Below are 26512 nucleotides of genomic sequence, written 5' to 3'. Positions count from 1 at the left end.
CCTCACACTCCACCCCTCACACTCCACCCCTCACACTCCATCCCCTCACACTCCATCCCCATACACACCCCCCCACACTCCCCCTCACACTTCTCCCTCATAGTCCCACCTCCCGCTTACACTCCTCTCGCACACGCCCCCTCACACTCCCCCCCTCAATTCCTTTAATTCCCCCTCACTCCCCCCTCACATTTCCCCTCACACTCCACACTCCCCTCTCACACTCCACCCTCTCCCCTTCACACTCCCCCCCTCACACTCCCCCCATCTTACAACCCCCCTCACACTCCCCCCACCCTTGCACTCCCCCCTCACACTCCCCTCTCACCTCCCACTCACACTTCCCCCTCACACTACCCCTCTCACGTTCCCCCCCTCACACTCCCCCCCCCGAGACACCCCCCACCTCACACTCCCCCCTTACACTTCCCCTCACACGTCCCCCCTCACACTCACTCCCCCCTCACACTCAGCCCCCTCACTCTCCCCCCTCGCACTCTCCCCCCTTGCACTCTCCCCCCTCGCACTCTCCCCCCCCGCACTCTCCCCCTCGCACTCACCCCCTCGCACTCTTCCCCCCCCCGCACTCCACTCCCCTCTATTTTCCACTCCCCTCTATTTTCCACTCCCCTCACAGTCCACTCCCCTCACACTCCAATCCCCTCAAACTCCACTCTCCTCACACTCCACACCCCCTCACACTCCACACCCCCTCACACTCCATTCCCTCACACTCCATCCCCTCACACTCCCCCCAACACTCCCCCTCACACATCCCCCTCACACTACCCCTTCCCGCTCACACTCCTCTCACACACTCCCCCTCACACTCCCCCTCCCACTTCCCCTCATTCCCCCTCACTCCCCTCTCACCTCCCACTCACACTCCCCCACACACTCCCCCCCTCACACTCCCCCCCCACACACTCCCCCACACACTCCTCCCCACACTCCCCCACACACCCCCGTTCATACTCCCCCCTCATACTCCCCCCCTCACACTACCCCCCTCACACTCCCCCCCACACTCTTCCCCACACTCCCCATCCCCACACTCCCCCTATAACACTCCTGCCCTTCTCACACTGCCCCTCACACTCCCACCTCACACTCCCCCTCACTCCCCCCCACACTCCACCCCCTCACACTCCCACCTCACACTCCCCCCTCACACTCCCCCTCGCACTCGCTACCCCGCACTCGCTCCCCCACATTCCCCTCCCTCACACTCCCCCCTCACAAACGCCCCCTCGCACTCCACCAATTCACATTCCCCCGCCCCCTCACATTCCCACTCACACTCCTCCGCCTCACACTCCACCCCTCACACATCCCGCCTCCTGACACTCCCCACCCTTTCACACTCATCACACCCTCACACTCCCCATCCCTTCACACTCCTCACCCCCTCACACTCCTCACCCCCTCACACTCCTCCCCTCACACTCCCTCCTCACACTCACCCCGTCACACTCACCCCCTCACAATCCCCCCTCACACTCCCCCCTCACACTCCCCCCTCAAACTAGCCCCCTCACACTAGCCCCCTCATAATAGTCCCCTCACACTCCCTCCTCACACTCACCCCGTCACACTCACCCCCTCACAATCCCCCCCTCACACTAGCCCCCTCACACACCCCTCCTCACGCTCCTCGCTCACACTCCCCACCCACGCTCCTCCAGCACACTCCCCCCCCCCCACACTCCCCCGTCACACTCTCGCCTCCCTCACCCTCCCCCTCACACTGCCCCTCATACTCCCCGTCCTCACACTCCCACTCACTCCCCCCCACAGTCCACACCCTCACACTCACCCTCACACTCACCCCCACACTCGCTCCCGCACACTTGCACCCCCACACTCCCCCCTCACATTCACCCCTCAAAAACGCTCCCTCACACTACCCCCTCACACTCCCCACCCTCACTCTACCCACACTCACACTACCCACTCTCACACTCCCACCCCTCACGTACCCATCTCACTTTCCCCCCTCACACTCCCCCCTCACACTTCCCCCCTCACACACCCCCTCACAGTCCTGCCCCCCCACAAACTCTCCCCCTCACACACACCTCCTCACACACCCACCTCACACACTACACTCTCCGCTCACACTACCCCCTCTCACTCCCCCCTCACACTCCCCCGCATCACAGCCCCCTCACACTACCCACCCCCCTCACACTCCCCCTTCATACTCCCCCCTTCACATTCCCCCTTCACATTCCCCCCATCCTCGCACTCCCCCTTCACACTCCCCTCTCATCTCCCACTCACACTACCCCCCTCACGTTACCGCCCTCATACTCCCCCCCCCCACACTCCCCCCTCCTCACAGTCCCCCCTCACATCCCCCCTCACATGCCACACCTCACATCCCCGTCACACTCCCCCCTCACACTCACTCCTCCCTCACACTCACCCCCCCTCGCACTCCCCCCTCACAAACACCCCCCTCGCACTCTCCCCCCTCGCACTCTCCCCCTCGCACTCTCCCCCTCGCACTTTCCCCCCTTGTATTCCACTCCCCTCACACTCCACACCCCCTCACACTCCACACCCCCTCACACGCCACACCCCCTCACACTCGACACTTCCTCACATTCCATTCCCTCACATTCCATCCCCTCACACTCCCTCCCATACTCCCCTCACACTTCTCCCTCACACTCCCCCCTCCCGCTCACACTCCTCTCGCACACTCCCCCTCACACTCCCCCTTCATACTCCCCCCTTCACTTTCCCCCTTCACATTCCCCCCACCCTCGCACTCCCCCCTCACACTCCCCTCTCATCTCCCACTCGCACTACCCCCCTCACGTTACCGCCCTCACACTCCCCCCCCCACACTCCCCCCTCCTCACAGTCCCCCCTCACATCCCCCCTCACATGCCCCACCTCACATCCCCCGTCACACTCCCCCCTCACACTCACTCCTCCCTCACACTCACCCCCCCTCGCACTCCCCCCTCACAAACACCCCCCTCGCACTCTCCCCCCTCGCACTCTCCCACTCGCGCTCTCCCCCTCGCACTTTCCCCCTTCGTATTCCACTCCCCTCACACTCCACACCCCCTCACACTCCACACCCCCTCAAACGCCACACCCCCTCACACTCGACACCTCCTCACATTCCATTCCCTCACATTCCATCCCCTCACACTCCCTCCCATACTCCCCCTTACACTTCTCCCTCACACTCCCCCCTCCCGCTCACACTCCTCTCGCACACTCCCACTCACACTCCCCACTCCCACTTCCCCTCATTCCCCCTCACTCCCCCCTCACATTCCCCCTCAGACTCCCCCCCTCACACTCCCCCCACTTACACTCTCCCCCCACACTAACCCCTCACATTCTCCCCCCACACTCCCCCCCTCACACACCTCCCTCATACTCCCCCCACCCTTCCACTCCCCCTCACACTCTCCTCTCACCTCCTACTCACACTCCCCACCTCAAACTAGCCCCCTCACATTAGTCCCCTCACACTCCCCCCTCACACTCCCCCCTCACACTCCCTCTTCACACTACCCCCCCTCACACTCCCCCCCCCCCACACTCCCTCCCCACACTCCCCTCGTCACACTCCCGCCCCCCTCACACTTCCCCTCATGCTGCCCTTCACACGCCCACCTCACATTCCCCCTCACACTCCCCGTCCTCACACTCCCCCTCACTCCCCCTTCACACTCCCCCCTCACACTCCCTCTCACACTCCCCCTCACAATCACCCGCACACTCGCTACCCACACACGCGCTCCCCCACACTCCCCCCACTCACTCCCCCTCACACTCCACCCCCTCACACTCCCCCGCCCCCCTTCACATTCCCCCCTCAAAAAGTCCTCCCCTCACAGTCCTACCCCTCACAGTCCTCCCCACCCCCTCACACAACCCGCCCCCTAACACTCCCCACCCTTTCACACTCATCACACCCTCACACTCCCCACCCCCTCACACTCCCACCCTCACACTCCCCCCTCACACTCACCCCATCGCACTCACCCTCACACTCCCCCACCCCAAAGTCCCCCTCTCACATTCCTCCCTCACACTCCCCCCGCACTCTCCCCCACACAATCTCCACACTCACACTACCCACCCTCACACTCCCGCTCCTCACATACCCACCTCACACTCCCCCCTCACACTCCCCCCACACTCATCCCCATCACACTCCACCCCTCACACTCTCCCCCCTCTCACTCTTCCCCCCTCGCAGTCCTCCCCACCCCCTCACACAACCCGCCCCCTAACACTCCCCACCCTTTCACACTCATCACACCCTCACACTCCCCACCCCCTCACTCTCCCCCCACACTCTCCCCCTCACACTCTCCCCCTCACGCACACCCCCTCACACACACCCCCTCACACACCCACCACACACTCCCCCCCCCTCACACTCCCCCCTCACACTCCCCCCCACACTCCCCCTCACACTTCTCCCTTATACACCCCCCTCACACTCCCCCCTCACACTGCCCCCTCACACTCCTCTCGCACACGCCCACCTTCACACTCCTCCACCTCACACACACCCCTCACACTTCCCTCTCACCTCCCACTCAAATTCCCATCTCATACTACCCCCCTCACGTTCCCCCCCCTCACACTCCCCCTCACACTCCCCCCTCACACTCCCCTCTCACACTCCCCCTCACACCCCTCCCTCCCTCCCCCTTACACCCCCCTCTCACTCCCTCCTTACACTCTCCACCTCAAATTCCACTCCCCTCACACGCCACCCCCTCACACTCCACCCACCTCACACTCCTCCCTCACATTCACCCCCCTCGCACTCCCCCTCACACACCCCCCTTGAACTCTCCCCCCTCACACTCTCCCCCCTCGCACTCTTCCTCCCTCGGACTCTTCCCCCCACACTCTCCCCCTCACCCCTTACACTCCATCCCCTCACACTCCATCCCCTCACACCCCCCCCACACTCCCCCTCATACTTCTCCCTTATACGCCCCCCTCACACTCCCCCCTCACACTCCCCCCTCACACTCCTCTCGCACACGCCCACCTTCACACTCCTCCACCTCACACACACCCCTCACACTCCCCTCTCACCTCCCACTCAAATTCCCATCTCATACTACCCCCCTCACGTTCCCCTCCCCTCACACTCCCCCCCACACTCCCCCCTCCTCACACTCCCCCCATCACACTGCCCCCCTCACATTCCCCCCCTACACTCCCCCCCAACACTCCCCCCCCACCGCTACACTCCCCCCCCTCACACTCCCTCCTCTCACACTCTTTCCTCTCACACTCTTTCCTCTCACACTACCCCCACACACTCTCCCCCTCACACTCTCCCCCTCACACATTCCCATAAGAACATAAGAATTAGGAACAGGAGTAGGCCATCTAGCTCCTCAAGACTGCACCGTCATTTAACAAGATCATGGCTGATCTGGCCGTGGACTCAGTTGCACTTACCCGCCCGCTCCCCATAACCCTTAATTCCCTGATTGGTTAAAAATCTATCTATCTGTGATTTGAATACATTCAATGAGCTAGCCTCAACTGCTTCCTTGGGCAGAGAATTCCACAGATTCACAACCCTCTGGGAGAAGAAATTCCTTCTCAACTCGGTTTTAAATTGGCTCCCCCGTATTTTGAGGCTGTGCCCCCTAGTTCTAGTCTCCCCGACCAGTGGAAACAACCTCTCTGCCTCTATCTTGTCTATCCCTTTCATTATTTTAAATGTTTCTATAAGATCACCCCTCATCCTTCTGAACTCCAACGAGTAAAGACCCAGTCTACTCAATCTATCATCATAAGGTAACCCCCTCATCTCCGGAATCAGCCTAGTAAATCGTCTCTGTACCCCCTCCAAAGCTAGTATATCCTTCCTTAAGTAAGGTGACCAAAACTGCACGCAGTACTCCAGGTGCGGCCTCACCAATACTCTGTATAGTTGCAGCAGGACCTCCCTGCTTTTGTACTCCATCCCTCTCGCAATGAAGGCCAACATTCCATTTGCCTTCCTGATTACCTGCTGCACCTCCAAACTAACTTTTTGGGATTCATGCACAAGGACCCCCAGGTCCCTCTGCACCGCAGCATGTTGTAATTTCTCCCCATTCAAATAATATTCTCTTATACTGTTTTTTTTCCCAAGGTGGATGACCTCACATTTTCCAACATTGTATTCCATCTGCCAAACCTTAGCCCATTCGCTTAACCTATCTAAATCTCTTTACAGCCTCTCGGTGTCCTCTACACAACCCGCTTTCCCACTAATCTTTGTGTCATCTGCAAATGTTGTTACATTGCACTCTGTCCCCTCTTCCAGGTCATCTATGTATATTGTAAACAGTTGTGGTCCCAGCACCGATCCCTGTGGCACACCACTAACCACCGATTTCCAACCCGAAAAGGGCCCATCTATCCCGACTCTCTGCTTTCTGTTAGCCAGCCAATTCTCCCCCCACACACACACTCCTCACATTCCCTCCCCACAGTCCCCCCTCTCAAACTCCGCCCCCCTCCCACACTCCCCCCCACCTCCCCCCCCTCACACTCTCCCCCCCACACTCACCCCGCCTCACACTCCCCCCCACACTCCCCCCCCTCACACCCCCCGGCACACTCCCCCCCCGGCACACTCCCCCCTCACACTCCCTCCCCATCTCACTCCCCCCTCACACTCCCCCCTCACACTCCCCTCTCACACTCCCGCCCCTCACACCCCCCCTCACTACCCCTGTAAACCCCCCACTAACTCCCCCCTCATTCCCCCCTTACACTCTCCACCTCACACTCCACTCCCCTCACACGCCATCCCCCTCTCACTCCAGCCCCCTCTCACTCCAGCCCCCTCACACTCCAGCCCCTCACACCCCACCCCTTCACACTTCACCTCCTCACACTCACCCCTCACACTCACTTCCCTTGCACTACCCCCTCACACACCCCTCTCGTACTCTCCCCCCTCGCACTCTCCCCCTCGCACACTCCCCCTTGCACTCTTCCCCCCTTGCACTCTTCCCCCTCGCACTCTTCCCCCTCACACTCCACTCCCCTTCACACTCCACACACCCTCACACTCCCCACCCCGTCACACTCCACACCCCGTCACACTCCACACCCCGTCACACTCCACCCCCTCACACTCCATTCTCTCACACTCCATCCCCTCACACTCCCCCCCACATACTCCCCCTCACACTTCTCCCTCACACTCCCCCCTCCCGCTCACACTCCTCTCGCACACGCCCCCTCACACTCATCCCTCACTTCCCCTCATTCCGCCTCAGTCCCCCCTCACACTCACCCTCACACTCCACACTCCCCCATCACACTCCCGCCTCACACTCCCCCCTCACACTCCCCCCTCGCACTGTCCCCCCTTGCACTCTCCCCCTCGCACTCTCCCCCTCGCACTTTCCCCCTCACGCTCCTCCCTCACACTCCCCCCCCGCACTCCCCCCCCACACTCCACCCCCTCACACTCCTCCCTCACACTCCCCCTCACACTCTCCCTCCCCTCTCATTCCCCCTCATTCAGCCCTCGCTCCCGCCCACACTCGTCCCTCATGCTCCCCCCTCCCCCCCCCACAATCTCCACCCACACACTCCCCACCCCCACACACACGCCCCCCCAAACATCCCCCCTCACCCACTCCCCTCACATTCCGCCCTCACACTCATCCCCTCACACTCCTCTCTCACATGCCCCCTCACACTCCCCTCTCGCACGCCCCCCTCTCATTCGCCCTCACACTCCCCCTCCCCTTCACATTCCCCGCCTCACATTTCCCCCCCCACACTCCCCCCCCCCACACTTCCGCCCCCTCACACTCTTCCTCACACTCCCCCTCACTCCCCCTCCTCACACTCCCCCTCACTCCCTCCCACTCCCCCTCCTCACACACCCCTCCTCACACTACCCCTCACTCCCCCTCACACTCCCATCTCACGCTCCCCCCTCACCTCTCCCCTCAGCTCCCCCTCACACTCCCTCCCCTCACACTCCCCCCTCACACTCCCCCCCACACTCCCCGGCCCCCACACTCCGCCCTTCCCCACACTCCCCTCCTGCCACCCACTCTCCCCCTCACACCCCCCCTCACACACACACTCCTCACTCTCCCCCCCACACTCCTCCCTCGCTCTCCCCCCTCACTCCCTCCTCACACCACCCCCCTCACACTCTCCCCCCACCACACTCGACCCCCCAAACTCCACCCCCTCACACTCCCCCTCCCCTCTCATTCCCCCTCATTCTGCCCTCACCCCCCCTCACTCCCACCCACACTCGTCCCTCATGCTCCCCCCTACCCCCCCACAATCCCCCCCCACAATCCCCCCGCCCCCACACACTCCCCCCCCACACTCCCCCCCACACACTCCACCCCCCACACATCCCCCCCCACCCACACCCCTCACACTCTCCCCCTCACACTCTCCCCCCACACTCCTCTCTCACATGCCCCCACACACTCCTCACTCACACTCCCCACTCCTCTCTCGCACTCCCCCCTCACACTCCCCTCTCACACCCCCCCTCACTCCCACCCACACTCACCCTCACTCACCCCTCACACTCCCCCCTCCTCCTCCCCCTCACACTCCCCCCTCATACTCCCCCCTCACACTCCTCCCTCGCTCTCCCCCCTCACTCCCCCACACCTCCCCCTCACACACTCCCCCCTCTCACTGCCCCCCTCACACTTCCCCCCTCACACTCCTCCATCCCCACACTCCCCCTCACACTCCCCCCCCCACACTCCCCCCCTCACACTCCCCCCCCTCGCACTCCCCCTCACACTCCCCCTTCACACTCCCCCCCTCACACTCCAGAGTAAGAGAGAGCCATTTCTCGGTCGGCCCCTCTGACTTGGAGCTGAGAATATTCGAGCATCGAGCGATCTGCAGTTTTCCCTCGGCTACAGCAATTAGCCTTTAACTGACCTCAGCATCTGTTGTTGGAGCAAGAATGCTGTGTGGCCGAAGGGCACAGGCCAAGCGAATCACAGAGCACGTTCCCTGCAATAACTCTCCGGACCTACAGTGTGCCTGTCACTTGATTCAGCGAGAGCAGCAGACACACACATCTGCTCCTTTCCAGTTATAGTTCCCCAACGGCCGGGTACGATTGGTTCTGCTCTGTACAGTAACTTCACCGAATCTCAGCTTCATCGACAGGTTTATAAAAATAAAAGAGCAGCTCAATGAATCTGCTGCCCTGTGTCCTAACTCGCACCGAGTCCCGCTCACCCATCACCCCCTGTGTCCTAACTCACACCGAGTCCTGCTCACCCATCACCCCCTGTGTCCTAACTCGCACCGAGTCCCGCTCACCCATCACCCCCTGTGTCCTAAGTTGCACCGAGTCCTGCTCACCCATCACCCCCTGTGTCCTAAGTTGCACTGAGTCCTGCTCACCCATCACCCCCTGTGTCCTAACTCACACCGAGTCCTGCTCACCCATCACCCCCTGTGTCCTAACTCACACCGAGTCCCACTCACCCATCACCCCTGTGCTCGCTGACCTACATTGGCCTCTGGTCCGGCAACACCTCGATTTTAAAATTCTCATCCTTGTTTTCAAATCCCTCCATGGCCCTCGCCTCTCCCTATCTCTGTAATCTCCTCCAGCCCCACAGCCCCCCGAGATGTCCCGCTCCTCTAATTCTGGCCTAATGAACATTCCCGATTTCCATCGCTCCACAATTGGTGGCCGTGCCTTCAGCTGCCTGGGCCGTAAGCTCTGGAATTCCCTCCCTAAACCTCTCCGCCTCTCTGCCTCTCTCTCCTCCTTTAAGATGCTCCTTAAAACCTACCGCTTTGACCAAGCTTTTGGTCACCTGCCCGAATATCTCCTTATGTGGCTCAGTGTCAAACTTTGTTTGATAATCAATCCTGTGAAGTGCCTTGGGACATTTTACTATGTTAAAGGCGCTATATAAATACAAGTTGTTGTCATTGCTGTTGAGGGAGAAAGGTGTTGTGTCTTGTGTCTGTAATACTCTTATGAATGACTGCATGAGGTCTAGTATTGTACTTGAGCTGTTGTGATCTTAGTCCCATTTATTGTAACTCCAGAGTGAGCCACAAGCATGGTGGGCAGCCTTTTATACTGGGCCCTGCACATCTATGCAGGTGACCCTCAGGTCTCCCACCGCAGTGCCCTCTGGTGGCACACCTTATGTGACTATACAGTTAGTATACATGGTCTACATACATGACATCACTTCCCCCCAAGTCTTTAATGCAAATTGGCTCGTATATTGACGATGACCTGGGCTTTGCTCTTCCTGCTTGTTTCTAGCTTGGGTGGGTTGGTAGTGAGATTTGTTGCCATTGGAGGTCCGAGTGGTTTCTGGTTGTGAGTCCATGACTACTCCATTCTCCCTTCCACACAGAGATCATGCTAATGGCTCGTTACATGCAAGTTGCATTCAAGTTCATCACATGGGTTTTATATTTACATCTTGGTACATTTGTTGTGTGGTTTACAGTTGTGTTTCTTTTTGTGTGGTACATTTACATGATCAGTACAGGTACACAAGGACAGTCTAGTTCCAGCACGGCCGGATGAGATCCAGGTCGTCTGGTGGCAGCACAGCGCCCCATGCTAGTGGGTCTGTGGGCGAGGTGAGCTCATTTTGCTCGAGTTACCAGAGCTCAGGGCTCTTGCCGTTATTCCGAGTGTCGGCCAGGCCCACAGACAGCTGATGTGTCTGTGACCTCCCTGTCCTTTTCGTTTGCACAGTGTCACTGGTGCTCCCTGGGAAGCGGTCTGAACGAGTGAGCATTTCGTCTAAGCAACAATGGGGCTGCCTCGTCTTGTCTAGCAATTCGCAGGGGACTGCTGACTCACTTTCCTTGAGGGCACCGTTGTGAGCACTCTCTAGTTTGGGATCCTGGCTGGTCCAGGTCCCGTTCGGAGGAGCCGTTGCGGCTGACCCTTTGCTCTTGGCCATTGCCGTGGTGGCGAGTGGGTTTGTGGGCTGCGCCTTTTCCACCCGGGTGGTGGGCGATGGTAGCTGACTGTGAGCATAGGTGCAGTTTATTGTTTCTGGCCCGTGGCGGTTCATGCCATCGGGTGCCTGCACTGTTAAACCGATCTGAGGCAGGGTATCGCTACCAGTGCCTCTGCTCTCCGGGGATCGTTTATTCTGCGGCTTGTCTACTTCTGTCAGCTGTAGGGACACTTTATGATACATCGTTCTGGTCCCGAGGATGCAGGCTACAGCATCGGGTAGCCCGCTGGACCTGTATACGACCATTCGGTGTTCGCCTGCTACATTGGCTGATTGCACCAGACATCGCTCAACAACACTTTGCTCGTTACAGCTGGACTTTTACATTGGTTACCAATTTCAAGCAGTTCATTCAAAAATGGCGGGTTGCTGGCCTCCTTTAAACTGGCCTTACTATTGTGCACCGCGCCATCATGGGATACACTTACATCCGCACTACCAACAACTGATATCAGTTCTTTGGTGTAGGTGCGCAGCTTTGCCTGAACCAGGACCAGCTTGGATCATTCAGCTTGATCGTTCTATAGCCTCTCAAAGGTTTCCTGGCTCATTACTGACTGACTCACCCCCATTTCCACTTCTATGAAAACTAGAACGCCATTTATCTCGACTTCCATTATTACTCGTCTTTCTTGCATGGAACCACGTGTCATTGCTCCATTAGCGCTGCACCTTGTGGTTTGGACGCCATCTTTTCCCTGTCCATGATGTCTTCTTTCCCAGGGATTCTGCCACTGAAGCTGGGAAGGCGCCCTCGGATCCAATCTTCTTCCCCAGGAGTCCTGCCACTGAAACCGGGAAGGTGCGTTCGGGTTGTCTCGGCCGGATCATCGCCACACAGTCGTGATGAGCGCTCTGTGCCTCGGGGGCTGTGCGGATCTGCTCTCCGCTGGCTGGTCCAACCGAAGGTGGGGGCTTGCTCTGTCTCAGAGCACGGGGGACGTCGATCGCTGGAGGGATGAAGTCTTCCCAGTTCCAATTAATCTTCCCCATCCATCTTCTCCCAAGTAGTATTGGTCCATCACCTGAAACAATCCACAATGGTAAATTGTGCACCGCGCCATCATGGGATACACTTACATCCGCACTACCAACAACTGATATCAGTTCCTTGGTGTAGGTGCGCAGCTTTGCCTTAACTGGGACCAGCTTGGATCATTCAGCTTGATCGTTCTATAGCCTCGCAAAGGCTTCCTGGCTCATTACTGACTGACTCACCCCCATGTCCACTTCCATGAAGACTGGAACGCCAGTTATCTCGACTTCCATTATCACTGGAGGACAATCTGTGGTGCAGGTATATACTCCATACACTTCGCTCTGGGACTGAGATGCCTCTCTAGCCATCTCCTCGTAATCTGCGCTGGATTCACAGCCATCTGCTGACTCCTCTTCCACGTGGTGAGTCACAGCTCTTTTGCACATTCGCTGGAGGTGGCCCTTTGTGCCTCAGCCTTTGCACACATAGTCTCTGAACCGACACTGATGAGCCCTGTGATTACCTCTGAAACGCCAGCCTGGTGCTACTCGACTTATATTTCTACCCCTCGGAGGACTCTGAGTTAAAGGACTCGGGGGCCTGGACGGTCTGCCCTGGGCAGATTCACATTCAACAGATCTGCTTGTGAAAGGCGCCATTCTATTTACAGTACTTGCCGGGTTTGAGTCCTGAGAGTGAGTCATTATCTGCTTGGAGCTGCAGTTTGATGAACGCCTGGCTGATGCTGATGGCCTTCTGCAGAGTGACGATGGTTTCGGCAGACAGTAGTCTGTGAAGAAGGGCCTCATGACCAATGCCAATTATGAAGACATCGCGCAACGCATCGGTGAGGGATGCGCCGAATTCACACGGTCCTGCCAGCCTCCTGAGGTCGGCAGTGTACTTTGTGATTTCATGGCCCTCGGGGCGGCAGTGTGTATAAAATCGATGCCTGGCCGTGAGGATGCTCTCCCTCGGTTTGAGTTGGTCCTGAATGAGCACTTTCAGCTCCTCGTATGACTTGGTCGTTGCTTTCTCTGGTGCAAGCAAGTCCCTGTATAGTACTGTATAGTAAGGCCATATTACTCACATTTTCCCACATTATACTCCATCTGCCAAATTTTTGCCCACTCACTTAGCCTGTCTATATCCCTTTGCAGATTTTTTGTGTCCTCCTCACAATTTGCTTTTCCACTCATCTTTATATCATCAGCAAACTTGGCTACATTGCACTCGGTCCCTTCATCCAAGTCATTAATATAGATTGTAAATAGTTGAGGCCCCATTACCGATCCCTGCGGCACCCCACTAGTTACTGTTTGCCAACCTGAAAATGACCCATTTATCCCGACTCTCTGTTTTCTGTCAGTTAGCCAATCCTCTATCCATGCTAATATATTACCCCCAAGCCCGTGAGCTCTTATCTTGTGCAGTAACCTTTTATGTGGCACCTTATTGAATGCTTTCTGGAAATCCAAATACACCACATCCACTGGTTCCCCCTTATCCACCCTGCTCGCTACATCCTCAAAAAACTCCAGAAAATTTGTCAGACGTGATTTCCCTTTCATAAAACCATGCTGACTCTGCTTGATTGAATTATGCTTTTCCAAATGTCCCACTACTGCTTCCTTAATAATGGACTCCAGCATTTTCCCAATAACAAATGTTAGGCTAACTGGTCTATAGTTTCCTGCTTTCTGTCTGCCTCCTCGAGACCATGCCATTGCTCTCGGAGATGGTGTATTGTTGGCAAGAGACAGCGGGTGGGATTGTGGGAGTGTAAGGCGAGGTTCCCATCAGGGAGCAGTCGCTGGGGTGTGTTGTACCGGGACAGACAGACCTCCGCCAATGGCTCCTCACACCTCCGCCCACTGCAAACCTGCCGGTGAATCGCGACTGTAATGTATTTGCTTCATGGGTTCTTTGCTGAAGAATCTGTAGCAACACATTGCTATCAAGAACTAGTTGGTTTATTAATAAAGGTTTAACAATCACACTACACATTACCAGTTCATCCACCAGGCTCACAACTGCATACCTCATCGTGGATCTCCCGAACCCAACTGGCTGGGGTTTTATTGAGCCTTGTGAACATCACGTGGCTGGCTAAGCCACTCCCAACTCAACAGCTCTACAACTATTTTAGTGAAAACTATAATCCAAGTGCCCCCTCTTAAAAGGAATGCTAAAACTGAAAATTAAACCAATTAAACTTTTTACCTTTGATCAAATTAAAATTTGGTTGCCGGGTTGATAATGCACCCCAGTCCCTCCGGTGCCCACCTCTCGCAGAAGGCCACGAGCGTACCAGTGATCACCGCGTGCTCCATCTCCAGGGACACCCTGGCTCGGATGTAACCGTGAAAGAGAGGCAGGCAGTCAGGCTAAACGACTCCCTCGACCGCCCGCTGCCTGGACCGGCTGATGGCTCCCTTGCCCATGCCCAGGAGCAGTCCTACGAGGAGGCCTTCCAACCTGCCAGCTCCCCTCCGCACAGGGTGCCCAAAGATCAGGAGTGTGCGATTGAAGTGCAACCAGAATTTGAACTGTGAGCATACTCACAGGTGTAGACATTACAGCAGTGACTGCCGTTCTTGGCTCCAGACTGTTTTTCCCGTCGGCCTGCAGTGCTCCCAAGTCACAGTCAATGCCTTGAGCTTTGAACTCGTGCTGTCCTGGCGGAATCCATTCGGTTTTGTCCAGATACAGAATTCTGCTGACATCAATAAACATCAAAACATGAATAAAGTCAAGGATCGGGACACTTTTTTTAACAGCCTTCTCAACTTGTCAAAGATTTGTGTATATACACCGCCAGGTCTCTCTGTTCCTGCACCCTGTATAAATTGATACCATTTTGTTAATAAGGGTTGTGTTCAATATTCTAACTGGTTCTCTCCCTTCAGAGTGTAACTGCAACAACCACGCCACCCAGTGCCACTTCGACATGGCCGTGTACATCGCCACGGGCAACTTGAGCGGGGGAGTGTGCGAAGACTGTCAACACAACACAATGGGCAGGAACTGCGAGCTGTGTAAACCCTTCTATTATCGCAACCCAACCGCAGACATCCGCTCCGAGAGCGCCTGCATCCGTAAGTCTCATTCGCAATGCCGCCCCTCCGACAGTGCAGTGCTCCCTTAGTACTGCCCCTCCGACATTGCAGCAGTCCCTCAGTACTGCCCCTCCGACAGTGCAGCAGTCCCTCAGTACTGCCCCTCCAACAGTGCAGCGCTCCCTCAGTACTCCCTCTCCAACAGTGCAGCGCTTCCTTAGTACTCCCTCTCCGACAGTGCAGCACTCCCTCAGTACTGCGCTGGGAGTGTCAGAGGATGACGCATGATGGGAAAAGTTTTAAAACTAACTTGAGCTGAAATTTCTCCTTGCCATGCAGTCAGATGGGCGTTATGAAGAATTATGAAGGAATTCTAGTCCAGCATTCCGACCCTTAGTGTGGAGTGATTCTTGGTGTTTCAGTGAGACAGACTCATATCCTAATTTAGTTCCTCGTTGATTGGCTGCAGCAGCAGCAAATGGGAAGTAGATAAAGAAACTATCAAGGGATAGGGAGCAAAATAGGATAAACTGGGAGGAGGTGCAGATCAGGCAAGATCTAATTGGCTGACGGAACAGGCTTGAGGGCAGATTGTCCTCCTCCTGTTATTATAAAGTGAGCCAGATTCATCAACAGTACCTTCCAAACTCATGACCTCTACCCCCTAGAAAGATAAGGGCAGCAGGTGCATGGGAACACCATCACCTCCACATTCCCCTCCAAGTCACACACCATCCTGACTTGGAAATATATCTCCGTTCCTTCATCATCGCTGGGTCAAAATCCTGGAACTCCCTCCCTAACAGCATAGTTCAAGAAGATGGCTCACCTTCTCGAGGGCGATTAATGCTGGCCTTGCCAGCGACGCCCACATCCCGGGAATGAATTCGAGAATATTTTTCGAGAGATTTGCTGCTTCTGTTCCCTGCAGCTTAGCTGGAGAAATTTCCCGTCAGGCGGCAGTGGGTTTGCTGAAGGACGGGCACACATCTGCAAACGCCCAGAATCCAGGGCCTTCCTCTGTCTGCCTGGTGGACCCAGGCCCTGCTGCTGGAGCAGCTGTGTCCGCACTGACACCCCGTTTAACGGCACTGGCCTGTAGCAGGGCGAGAGCTTCTTGCTCACCCCTGAGAACCAGCATTCAGCTATAAGGAGGCACTGCTGCCCCCCGGCCCAGCCTCCTGATGCCCCACATCCTGGTGCACACAAGGCATTGGGCAGAGGAAACGCAGCCTCATTGTGTTTTGAAGAATTTTATCAGGAGACTTGCGTTATGCAACAATTTTATTGCAGATTCACCCTCTTGAGTCATACAATGGGTCATTTTAACTTTCCAGAGGGGTGTATAATGGGCCCCAATCCGTAACAGTTGGGGGGAAGGTGTATAATGGGCCCTAACCTGTAACAGTTTGGGGGAGGGTGTATAATGGGGCCTAACCTGTAACAGTTGGGGGGAGGGTGTATAATGGGCCCTAACCTGTAACAGTTGGGGGGAGGGTGTATAATGGGCCCTAATCTGTAACAGTTGGGGGGAGGGTGTATAATGGGCCCTAACCTGTAACAGTTGGGGGGAGGGTGTATAATGGGCCCTAACCTGTAACAGTTGGGGGGAGGGTGTATAATGGGCCCTAACCTGTAACAGTTGGGGGGAGGGTGTATAATGGGGCCTAACCTGTAACAGTTGGGGGGAGGGTGTATAATGGGGCCTAACCTGTAACAGTTGGGGGGAGGGTGTATAATGGGGCCTAACCTGTAACAGTTGGGGGGAGGGTGTATTATGGGGCCTAACCTGTAACAGTTGGGGGGAGGGTGTATAATGGGGCCTAACCTGTAACAGTTGGGGGGAGGGTGTATAATGGGGCCTAACCTGTAACAGTTGGGGGGAGGGTGTATAATGGGGCCTAACCTGTAACAGTTGGGGGGAGGGTGTATAATGGGGCCTAACCTGTAACAGTTGGGGGGAGGGTATATAATGGGGCCTGAACTGTAACAGTTGGGGGGAGGGTGTATAATGGGGCCTAACCTGTAACAGTTGGGGGGAGGGTGTATAATGGGGCCTGAACTGTAACAGTTGGGGGGAGGGTGTATAATGGGGGCAGGCCCGTATTGCTCTCCCATGACAGGTAAAGACCCCTTCCCCCACTGTGTGTTGCATGGTCTAATGGATGTGTCTTCCTGTCCTGGGCAGCTTGTGACTGCGACCCCGTGGGCTCCCTGGAGGGTGGCATCTGCGACAGCGACACCGACCTGGACTTTGCCGTCATCGCCGGGCAGTGCCGGTGCAAGGGGAATGTGCGGGGAGCACGGTGCGACCGCTGCAAGGAGGGCTTCTACGGTCTGAGCAGGAACGCTCCACAGGGCTGTCAGGGTACGTACCCCACCGTGTCCGGTACAATCAAACTCTTCACCGGCTCGGTGAGTGTAACCAGTGAGCGACGGCACCACAGCGGCCAGAAGGTAGGTCCCGGCTGGAGGTCGGTGATAACCCTGCCCTGAGGTTCCCATAGACGTACTGTCTTTGGGCGATCGCTGACGGAGAGCTGTGCCACTGACAAAAACAACAACAACTTGTGTTTGTATAAGCGCCTTAATGTCGTGAAGTGTCCCAAGGCGCTTCACAGGAATATTATGTGATAAAAATTTGACACCGAACCGCATAAGTAGAAATTAGGGCAGGTGACCAAAAGCTTGGTCAAAGAGGTAGGTTGTAAGGAGCGTTTTAAAGGAAGAAAGAGAGGTGGAGAGATTTAAGGAGGGAGTTCCAGAGCTTGGAGCCTAGGCAACAGAAGGCACAGTCACCGATGATTGAGTGATTATTGATAGGTCCTTACTGTACAGTATAAATGCACATGAGGCCCATGCTTGAGAGAAGGTCAGTCTGTGACCTGTCCTTTATTCCTTAGCACTCAAGTGATGAAGGTGGGTGGAGCTTCCCCTTTTATACCTGAAGGTCCAGGTTAGGAGTGTCTCCCACCTAGTGGTCAACATTCTCACGGTGTACAACTTAGGTCAGTTGATACATGGGTTACAATGCTGGTTGAATACATGACATCACCTCCCCCCCCAAAGTCTTATTGGGATCACAGGTTGAGTCTCTCTGGTGGTTTACGCTCCCTTGTAGAGCGCCTGAGTTGGGGCTCCGGTTATTGGGCGCTGGCCTGAGTGTCTGCTGTTTGCAGTGCCTCAGGCCTGTCCGGACTGCCCACAGTGACTGGGCTCTCCTCCCTTTGGTTCCGGTGTTCGGTCACCTGTGGTGGAGTGAACTCTATATCGTGTTCTTCCTCTGCTTCTTCTATGGGGTTGCTGAACCTCCTTTTTGTTTGATCCACATGTTTGCGGCAGATTTGTCCATTGGTAAGTTTAACTACCAGAATCCTATTTCCCTCTTTGGCAACCACAGTGCCTGCGAGCCATTTGGGCCCTGCAGCGTAGTTGAGGACAAAAACAGGATCATTTACATCAATACATCGCGCCATCGCATTCCTGTCATGGTAGTGATATTGTGACTGGCGCCTGCTCTCGACAATTTCTTTCATGGTGGGGAGTATAAGGGATAATCGGGTTTTGAGCGTCCTTTTCATTAGTAGCTCTGCGGGTGGAACCCCTGTGAGCGAGTGTGGTCGGGATCTATTGGTCAACAGGAGGCGTGATAAGCGGGTTTGTAGGGAACCCCCTTGGAATCTGAGCATCCCCTGTTTGATTATCTGCACTGCTCGTTCTGCCTGGCCGTTTGAGGCCGGCTTGAACGGTGCCGTTCTAACATGGTTAATTCCATTGCCTGCCATGAAGTCCTGGAATTCAGTGCTTGTGAAGCACGGGCCATTGTCGCTGGCCAAGATGTCCGGTAGACCGTGAGCGGCGAACATTGCCCGTAGACTTTCTACCGTGGCAGAGGATGTGCTTGAATTTAAAATGTCACACTCGATCCATTTGGAGTAGGCGTCTACTACAACCAAAAACATTTTCCCCATGAAAGGACCTGCGTAGTCCACATGGATGCGTGACCAAGGCTTAGCGGGCCATGGCCAGGGGCTAAGGGGGGCTTCCCTGGAAGCATTGCCCAGCTGGGCACACGTGTTCCACCTGCGAACACAAAGTTCCAGATCTGCGTCTATCCCTGGCCACCAAACGTGTGACCTGGCAATTGGCTTCATCGTGACAATGCCCGGGTGCCCATTGTGGAGTTCTCTGATGAACACCTCTCTGCCCATCTGGGGCATGGCTATGCGGTTTCCCAACAGTAGGCAATCGGCCTGAATTGAGAGTTCATCCCTGCGCCTGTGAAATGGTTTAAATTTCTCAGGGCATGCCCTGTACGTGGCTGCCCAGTCCCCATTCAGGACACATTTCTTGACTCGAGACAATAGCGGGTCTCTATTTGTCCAGACTTTAATCTGACGGGCTGTCACAGGTGAGCCTTCGCTTCCGAAAGCTTCAACAGCCATGACCATCTCAGCACCATGCTCGGTAGCCCCCTCAGTGGTGGCTAGTGGGAGCCTGCTGAGTGCATCGGCGCAGTTTTCGGTGCCCGGTCTGTGCCGAATTGTATAGTCATAGGCGGCTAACGTGAGTGCCCACCTCTGTATGCGGGCCGATGCGTTTGCATTTATGGCCTTGTTGTCGGCCAAAAGGGAAGTTAGGGGTTTGTGATCTGTCTCCAGCTCAAATTTCCAGCCAAACAGGTACTGGTGCATTTTCTTTACCGCATATACACATGCGAGCGCCTCCTTTTCTACCATCCTGTAGCCCCTTTCTGCCTGGGACAGACTCCTGGAGGCATAAGCTACCGGCTGTAACTGACCCTTGGCATTGACATGCTGCAACACACATCCGACACCATAGGACAACGCATCGCACGTTAACACAAGTTTCTTACATGGGTCATATAGCGTTAACAGATTGTTGGAACATAACAAAATGCGTGCTCTATTAAAAGCCCTTTCCTGGCTGTCCCCCCAGACCCATTCGTGACCTTTGCGTAGGAGCACGTGTAGCGGCTCTAACAGCGTGCTCAATTTGGGAAGAAAGTTACCAAAATAGTTCAGGAGCCCCAGGAACGAACGCAGCTCCGTCGTGTTACGGGGTCTGGGTGCTCTCTGGATCGCTTCCGTCTTGGACGCAGTCGTGCTGATCCCGTCTGCTGCTACCCTCATCCCCAGGAATTCTACCTCTGGAGCTAGGAAGACGCACTTCGCCTTTTTCAGTCGCAGACCTACCCGGTCCAGTCTGCGTAGCACCTCCAGGTTGTGGAGGTGTTCTTCAGTATCGTAACCCGTAATGAGGATGTCGTCCTGAAAAACCACCGTCCCTGGAATCGACTTGAGGAGACTTTCCATATTTCGTTGGAAGATCGCGGCGGCCGAGCGAATCCCGAACGGACATCTGTTGTACTCAAACAACCCCTTGTGTGTCGTGATGGTGGTCAGCTTCTTCGACTCACTCGCCAGCTCCTGGGTCATGTAAGCTGAGGTCAGGTCCAATTTTGAAAAAGGTTTGCCACCGGATAGCGTCGCAAAGAGGTCCTCCGCTCTCGGGAGCGGGTACTGGTCTTGGAGTGACACCCGATTGAGCGTGGCCTTGTAATCGCCACATATCCTGACCGACCCATCCGCCTTGAGCACCGGCACAATCGGGCTCGCCCAGTCACTGAATTCGACTGGCGAGATGAAGCCTTCCCTCAGCAGGCGGTCCAATTCGCCTTCTATCTTTTCCCGCATCACGTACGGCACCGCTCTGGCCTTGTGGTGTACTGGTCTGGCGTCCGGGTTTATGTGAATCACTACCTTGGCCCCCATGAAAGTGCCAATGCCGGGTTGAAATAATGAGTCAAATTTGTCCAGGACCTGTGAGCATGATACTCGCTTCACAGAGGAAATTGCATTGACATCGCCCCATTTCCAGTTCATGACAGCAAGCCAACTCCTCCCCAGTAGTGCGGGACCGTCCCCTGGGACAATCCAGAGTGGCAACCTGTTCTCCGAATCTTTGTGGGTCACGACTACCGTGGCGCTGCCTAGCACCGGAATGATCTGCTTTGTGTAAGTCCGTAGCTGTGCGTCAATCAGCGATAATTTTGGCCTCCTGGCCTTGGATGCCCACAACTTTTCGAACTGTTTGATACCCATCAGGGACTGGCTGGCCCCCGTGTCTAACTCCATTGATACTGGGATGCCATTGAGGAGCACTTTCATCATTATCGATGGCGTCTTGGTGTATGAACTGTATACGTGCTCCACATGAACTCGCTGAACTTCAGCTTCCAGCGATTTCCCCCAGTGTCCATTTCTGCAATTTCTGCAGATATTTTGCTCATCTCTGCAAACTCCGGCTGAATGTATGCCTCCACGCCTCCAGCATGAGTTGCGGTTTGAAACAAAAGGTCCCTTGCCAGTCGATCGTCCCTGACTGCCCCTGTTATTGTCCTTGAGTGCACCATTAACAGGTGTTGATGGCCCCTTTATTATAAGTGCCTTAATGTAGTGAAGTGTCCCAAGGCGCTTCACAGGAATATTATGTGATAAAAATTTGACACCGAACCGCATAAGTAGAAATTAGGGCAGGTGACCAAAAGCTTGGTCAAAGAGGTAGGTTGTAAGGAGCGTTTTAAAGGAAGAAAGAGAGGTGGAGAGATTTAAGGAGGGAGTTCCAGAGCTTGGAGCCTAGGCAACAGAAGGCACAGTCACCGATGATTGAGTGATTATAATCAGGGATGCTCAAGAAGGCAGAATTGGAGAGCAGACAGCATGGGGGGTTGTGGAGGGGATTACAGAGATAGGGAGGAGCGAGCCCCGGAGGGATTTGAAAATAAGAATGAGAATTTTGAAATTGAGGCGTTGCTTAACCGGAAGCTAATGTAGGTCAGCGAGCACAGGGGTGATTGGTGAGCGGGACTTGGTGTAAGTTAGGACACGGGCAGCAGAGTTTTGGATCATCTCTAGTTTACGTAGGGTAGAATGTGGGAGGCCAGCCAGGAGTGTGTTGGAATAGTCAAGTCTAGAGGTAACAAAGGCGCGAGTGAAGGCTTCTAATGGGACAGGAGTGTTAAGGCTCCATTATGGGGCCCAGCAGCCAGTAAAGGGCTGCCGCCTGCTGGCCTGCTGTGCATCGTTCCCCAGCATGTGGGATGGAACATGGAGCATGTAGCAAGGGGCATAGGATAGTAACTGGCCAAGGTGGCAAGGGTATCAGGGGGTTATGGTTCCTGAAGTGGGTGTAAGATTATGATCACTGGTCACACACAGATACCCAAAGGGTCTTAGGAGTTATAAGGCATTTTATTCAGGGAGCAGTAGTTCAAATATAGTCAAACACAACTCACAATCAGGATAGACTGAATAGACATATGACCATGACAAGTAGCTGATGGCACGAACAGTTCCTATCTTCACTGTCTAGGCTGAAACACCTTCTACGACTTTCTGTTATTCTCTTTTTAGGGGAGGGCCTGGTGTAGGATATTGGCAGGACCATTTAATCTATGATATGTCGGGTTCTTTGTCTCAACTCGAGGGTAAAACACTCCTCCACATCCTCCCAAGGTTGAAGTCAGACAGGCCGTTCTTGGCCTTCAGATGTTTGGAGCTGCCCATTATCAGTTATTCATGCTCACGCTGTTCGAGTCACTTTAGCCATTGTACCCTGGAATGAATCCTTCAATTCTAACACCAGTCTGATGAGGCTCAAGTTATTTCTTCCAATTCACGATTCCTTTCAGGGACAATGGGCAAGTTGCCTGAATTTGTTTTTACTTGGGTGGAGTCCAGAACAAGGGGCCATAGCCTTAAAATTAGAGCCAGGCTCCTCGTGATTGAAGCTTGGTGCTCCCCAGGGATCAGTTCTGGGGCCTTAACATCTCACCTTATTTATTAATGGCTTGGATAAAGGAATAGGGAACCGAGCAGCCCGCCCCACCCACCCCCCCTAAAATACCCACCCCATCCCCCCTTAAATACCCCCCACCCTCCCATAAATACCCCCCACCCCCCCATAAATACCCCCCTTAAATACCCCCCCACCCTCCCATAAATACCCCCCCACCCCCACCATAAATACCTCACCACCCTCCCATAAATACCCACCCCATCCCCCCTTAAGTACCCCCCCACCCCCCCATAAATACCCCCCCAACACCCCCATAAATACCCCTCCACCCCCCCATAAATATCCCCCCATCCCCCCCTTAAAGACCCACCCCATCCCCTACCATAAATACCCTCCCAACCCCCCTTAAATACCCCCCCACCCCCCCATAAATACCTCCCCATCCTCCCATAAATACCTCCCCACCCTCCATAAATACCCACCCCATCACCCCTTAAACACCCACCCCATCCCCCACCATAAATACCCCGCCCATCCACCACCTTAAACATTCACTCCCTCCACCACCGGCGCACCGTGTCTGCAGTGTGTACCATCTACAAGATGCACTGCAGCAACTCGCCAAGGCTTCTTCGGCAGCACCTCCCAAACCCGCGACCTCTACCACCTAGAAGGACAAGGGAAGCAGGCGCATGACCACCTCCACGTTCCCCTCCCAAGTCACACACCATCCTGACTTGGAAATATATCGTCGTTCCTTCATTGTCACTGGGTCAGAATCCTGGAACTCCCTCCCCAACAGCACTGTGGGACTACCTTCACCACATGGACTGCAGCGGTTCAAGAAGGTGGCTCACTACCACCTTCTCCGGGGCAATTAGGGATGGGAAATAAATGCCGGCCTTGCCAGTGATAACCACATCCCGGAACAAATTTTTTAACCCTTTTATCCCCGGTATCATTCTGGTGAATCTGCATTGCTCCCCCGATATATCCTTCCTGAGAAGCGGGGCCCGGAACTGAACCCAGTTACTCCAGTTTGGGTCTAACCAGAGCTCTGTACACTTTTGTATTCCACCTGTTTGAGATAAAGGCCAACATTCCATTAGCATTTTCAATGCACTAACGGCTGTATAAATGTGAGTGTCATTATTTCTGTAATACGTGCTCTGTTTACCCCAGCCTGTAGGTGTGACCGGCGGGGTATTATAATGAGTGGGGCTCCATGTGATCAGATCAGCGGTGACTGCTTTTGCAAGAGATATGTGACTGGCCGCTACTGCGATCTATGCCTGGTGAGTATTGGGGCAGGTTGGGTCACGTTAAACAACGCTGATGCACAGGGGCCGGTTTACGAGACACTGGGGCCGAAGTTGTTCTCCAACCCAAAGGACGCATTCATCCATCTTGAAGATTTTTCTCTGCCCCAATCCATGGGGCGGAGAGTGGAGTGAAAGTCAGCTCTGTGATTGTTTTTCCGATGGGGGTGATGTTTGGGGCGGCTGCGGGCGGACGTGCCCTTGGAGCGTAGCGGACGGCGCTCAGGGTCATCAGCGCCACACTGCTTCAATTAAAGGGGAAGGCCACTGCGAACTCTGCAGTTGTTTAGTTTGGCCCGCTGGGCCACTGGGCCACCAGGGAGGGGTTCGGCCGGGCCAGCGGCCTGGAACCCGAGAGGGGGTGCCGGGCTGCCTGTTGCCGCCATTGTCGGGCCGACCTCGGAGTCGGCGGACAATTAAAATAAAATGGCAGCCGTGGCGGTGCGCCCTCCCCTTTAAGGGCGGACGCGCCGCTCAAGCGCACGCAGCTTCCCGCCGGGGAAAGCTGTCGGGGGCACCGAGCAACGGCCGATCCACTCCCATGGAGCAATTTCCCACACGGGTTGGAAAGGGGGTCGGCTTCGGTCGGTGGGAGGGTCAGCACATGCCTGACGGGGCAGCGCGGTGACAAGCACCGCTGGGGAAAAAATGGAGAGCCACCTATAAATGTCGGCAACTCCACGCTGATTCGGCGGTGAGTCCTTACCGACCCGTGGCCGCCTCTTTCTGGCAGTCACGGCTCTTAAAGACAGGAGCAATTTCACCCCACTCACTGTTGGGTTTATATGCTCAATCAGTCCAGAGTCCCTGATAAACGAATTGGAGGTGAGGCGAATGAGGATTGTAAAAAAAGACTTGCATTTATATAGTGCCTTTCACCACCTCCAGACGTCCTAAAATGCTTCACGGCCAATGAAGTGCTTTTGGAGTGTAGTCACGGTTGTAATGTAGGAAACGCAGCAGTTAGTAGGTGCACAGCAAGCTCCCACAAACAGCAATGTGATAATGACCAGATCATCTGTTTTAGTGATGTTGATTGAGGGCTAGATATTGGCCCCAGGACACAGGAGAGAACTCCCCTGCTCTTCTTCGAAAACACACTATTAGGTCTTTTACATCCACCTGAGAGAACAGACGGGGCCTCGGCTTATCTTCTCATCTGAAAAATGGCACCTCTAACGGTGTAGCGCTTCCTCAGTACTGCCCCTCCGACAGTGCAGCCACTCTCTCAGTACTGCCCCTCCGACAGTGCAGCCACTCCCTCAGTACTGCCCCTCCGACAGTGCGGCACTCCCTCAGTACTGCCCCTCCGACAGTGCAGCACTCCCTCAGTACTGCCTGTCCGACAGTGCGGCACTCCCTCAGCACTGCCTGTCCGACAGTGCAGCACTCCCTCAGTACTGCCCCTCCGACAGTGCAGCACTCCCTCAGTACTGCCTGTCCGACAGTGCGGCACTCCCTCAGCACTGCCTGTCCGACAGTGCAGCACTCCCTCAGTACTGCCCCTCCGACACTGCAGCACTCCCTCAGTACTGCCTGTCCGACAGTGCAGCGCTCCCTCAGTATTACCCGTCCGACAGTGTAGGGCTCCCTCAGTAATGCCCATCCGACAGTGTAGGGCTCAGTCAGTACTGCCCATCTGACAGTGTAGGGCTCCCTCAGCACTGCACTGGGAGTGTCAGCCTAGATTACGTGCTTGTGTGTCAGGAGTGGGACTGAAACCCACAACCTTTGACTCTGAGCCGAGAGTGCTGCCCACTGAGCCACAACACGGAATCCCAGTTCTGGTGACTGAGGCACGAGGGAAGTATTTTCAGCCAGGAGCCAGTACAGTCCAAAGACTGGTCCCAAGAGGAGTCTTAGGGAAGACCTGATAGAGGTCTACAGAATTATGAATGGGCTGGACAGGTTGGTGTGAAGAACAGATTTCCTATTGTGGGAGAATCCAAAACTAGGCACATTAATACAAGAGAGTTACTAATAAATCCAATAGGGAAATAAGGAGAAAAGTCTTTAGAAAGTGGTGAGAATATGGACCTCACTACCACAGGAAGTGGTTGAGGCAAATAGCTTAGGTGCTTTCAAAAGGAAACTAGGCGAGTGCATGGGAAGACAGTGGAATAGAAAGACAGGCTGAAAGACTGAGATGGGGTGGATGGAATGGGAGGAGACCCGTGTGGAGGAGAAACACAAGCACAGACTAGTGGTGCCGATTGGCCCGTTTCTGCGCTATATATCCTGTATAATTCTATGAAATTTCAGGGCAAATGAGAATAAACTTGAAAGGAAATGACAGGGAGGAGATCTTGCAGGTTAAAT

The 26512-nt window shown here is 55.3% G+C and overlaps 1 protein-coding gene across 3 annotated transcripts in view; it reads left to right on the top strand.

Annotated features, from left to right (window-relative positions):
- The window catches only part of lamb2l (laminin, beta 2-like), a 324539-nt gene that overhangs the window by 132097 nt on the left and 165930 nt on the right, over positions 1-26512 (top strand). For all 3 annotated transcript variants that reach the window (XM_070895627.1, XM_070895626.1, XM_070895625.1), the window contains exons 10-12: positions 14904-15092; positions 17242-17421; positions 24057-24169. In XM_070895627.1, coding sequence (XP_070751728.1) covers positions 14904-15092; positions 17242-17421; positions 24057-24169 — 482 coding nt within the window. The remainder of the gene's footprint in view (positions 1-14903; positions 15093-17241; positions 17422-24056; positions 24170-26512) is intronic.

Source organism: Pristiophorus japonicus, chromosome 12 (assembly GCF_044704955.1).
Source record: "Pristiophorus japonicus isolate sPriJap1 chromosome 12, sPriJap1.hap1, whole genome shotgun sequence".
In the NCBI taxonomy this organism is placed as follows: Eukaryota; Metazoa; Chordata; class Chondrichthyes; family Pristiophoridae; genus Pristiophorus; species Pristiophorus japonicus.
Note: the sequence above shows the minus strand (reverse complement) of the source record. Positions and strands in the feature narration are given on the sequence as shown.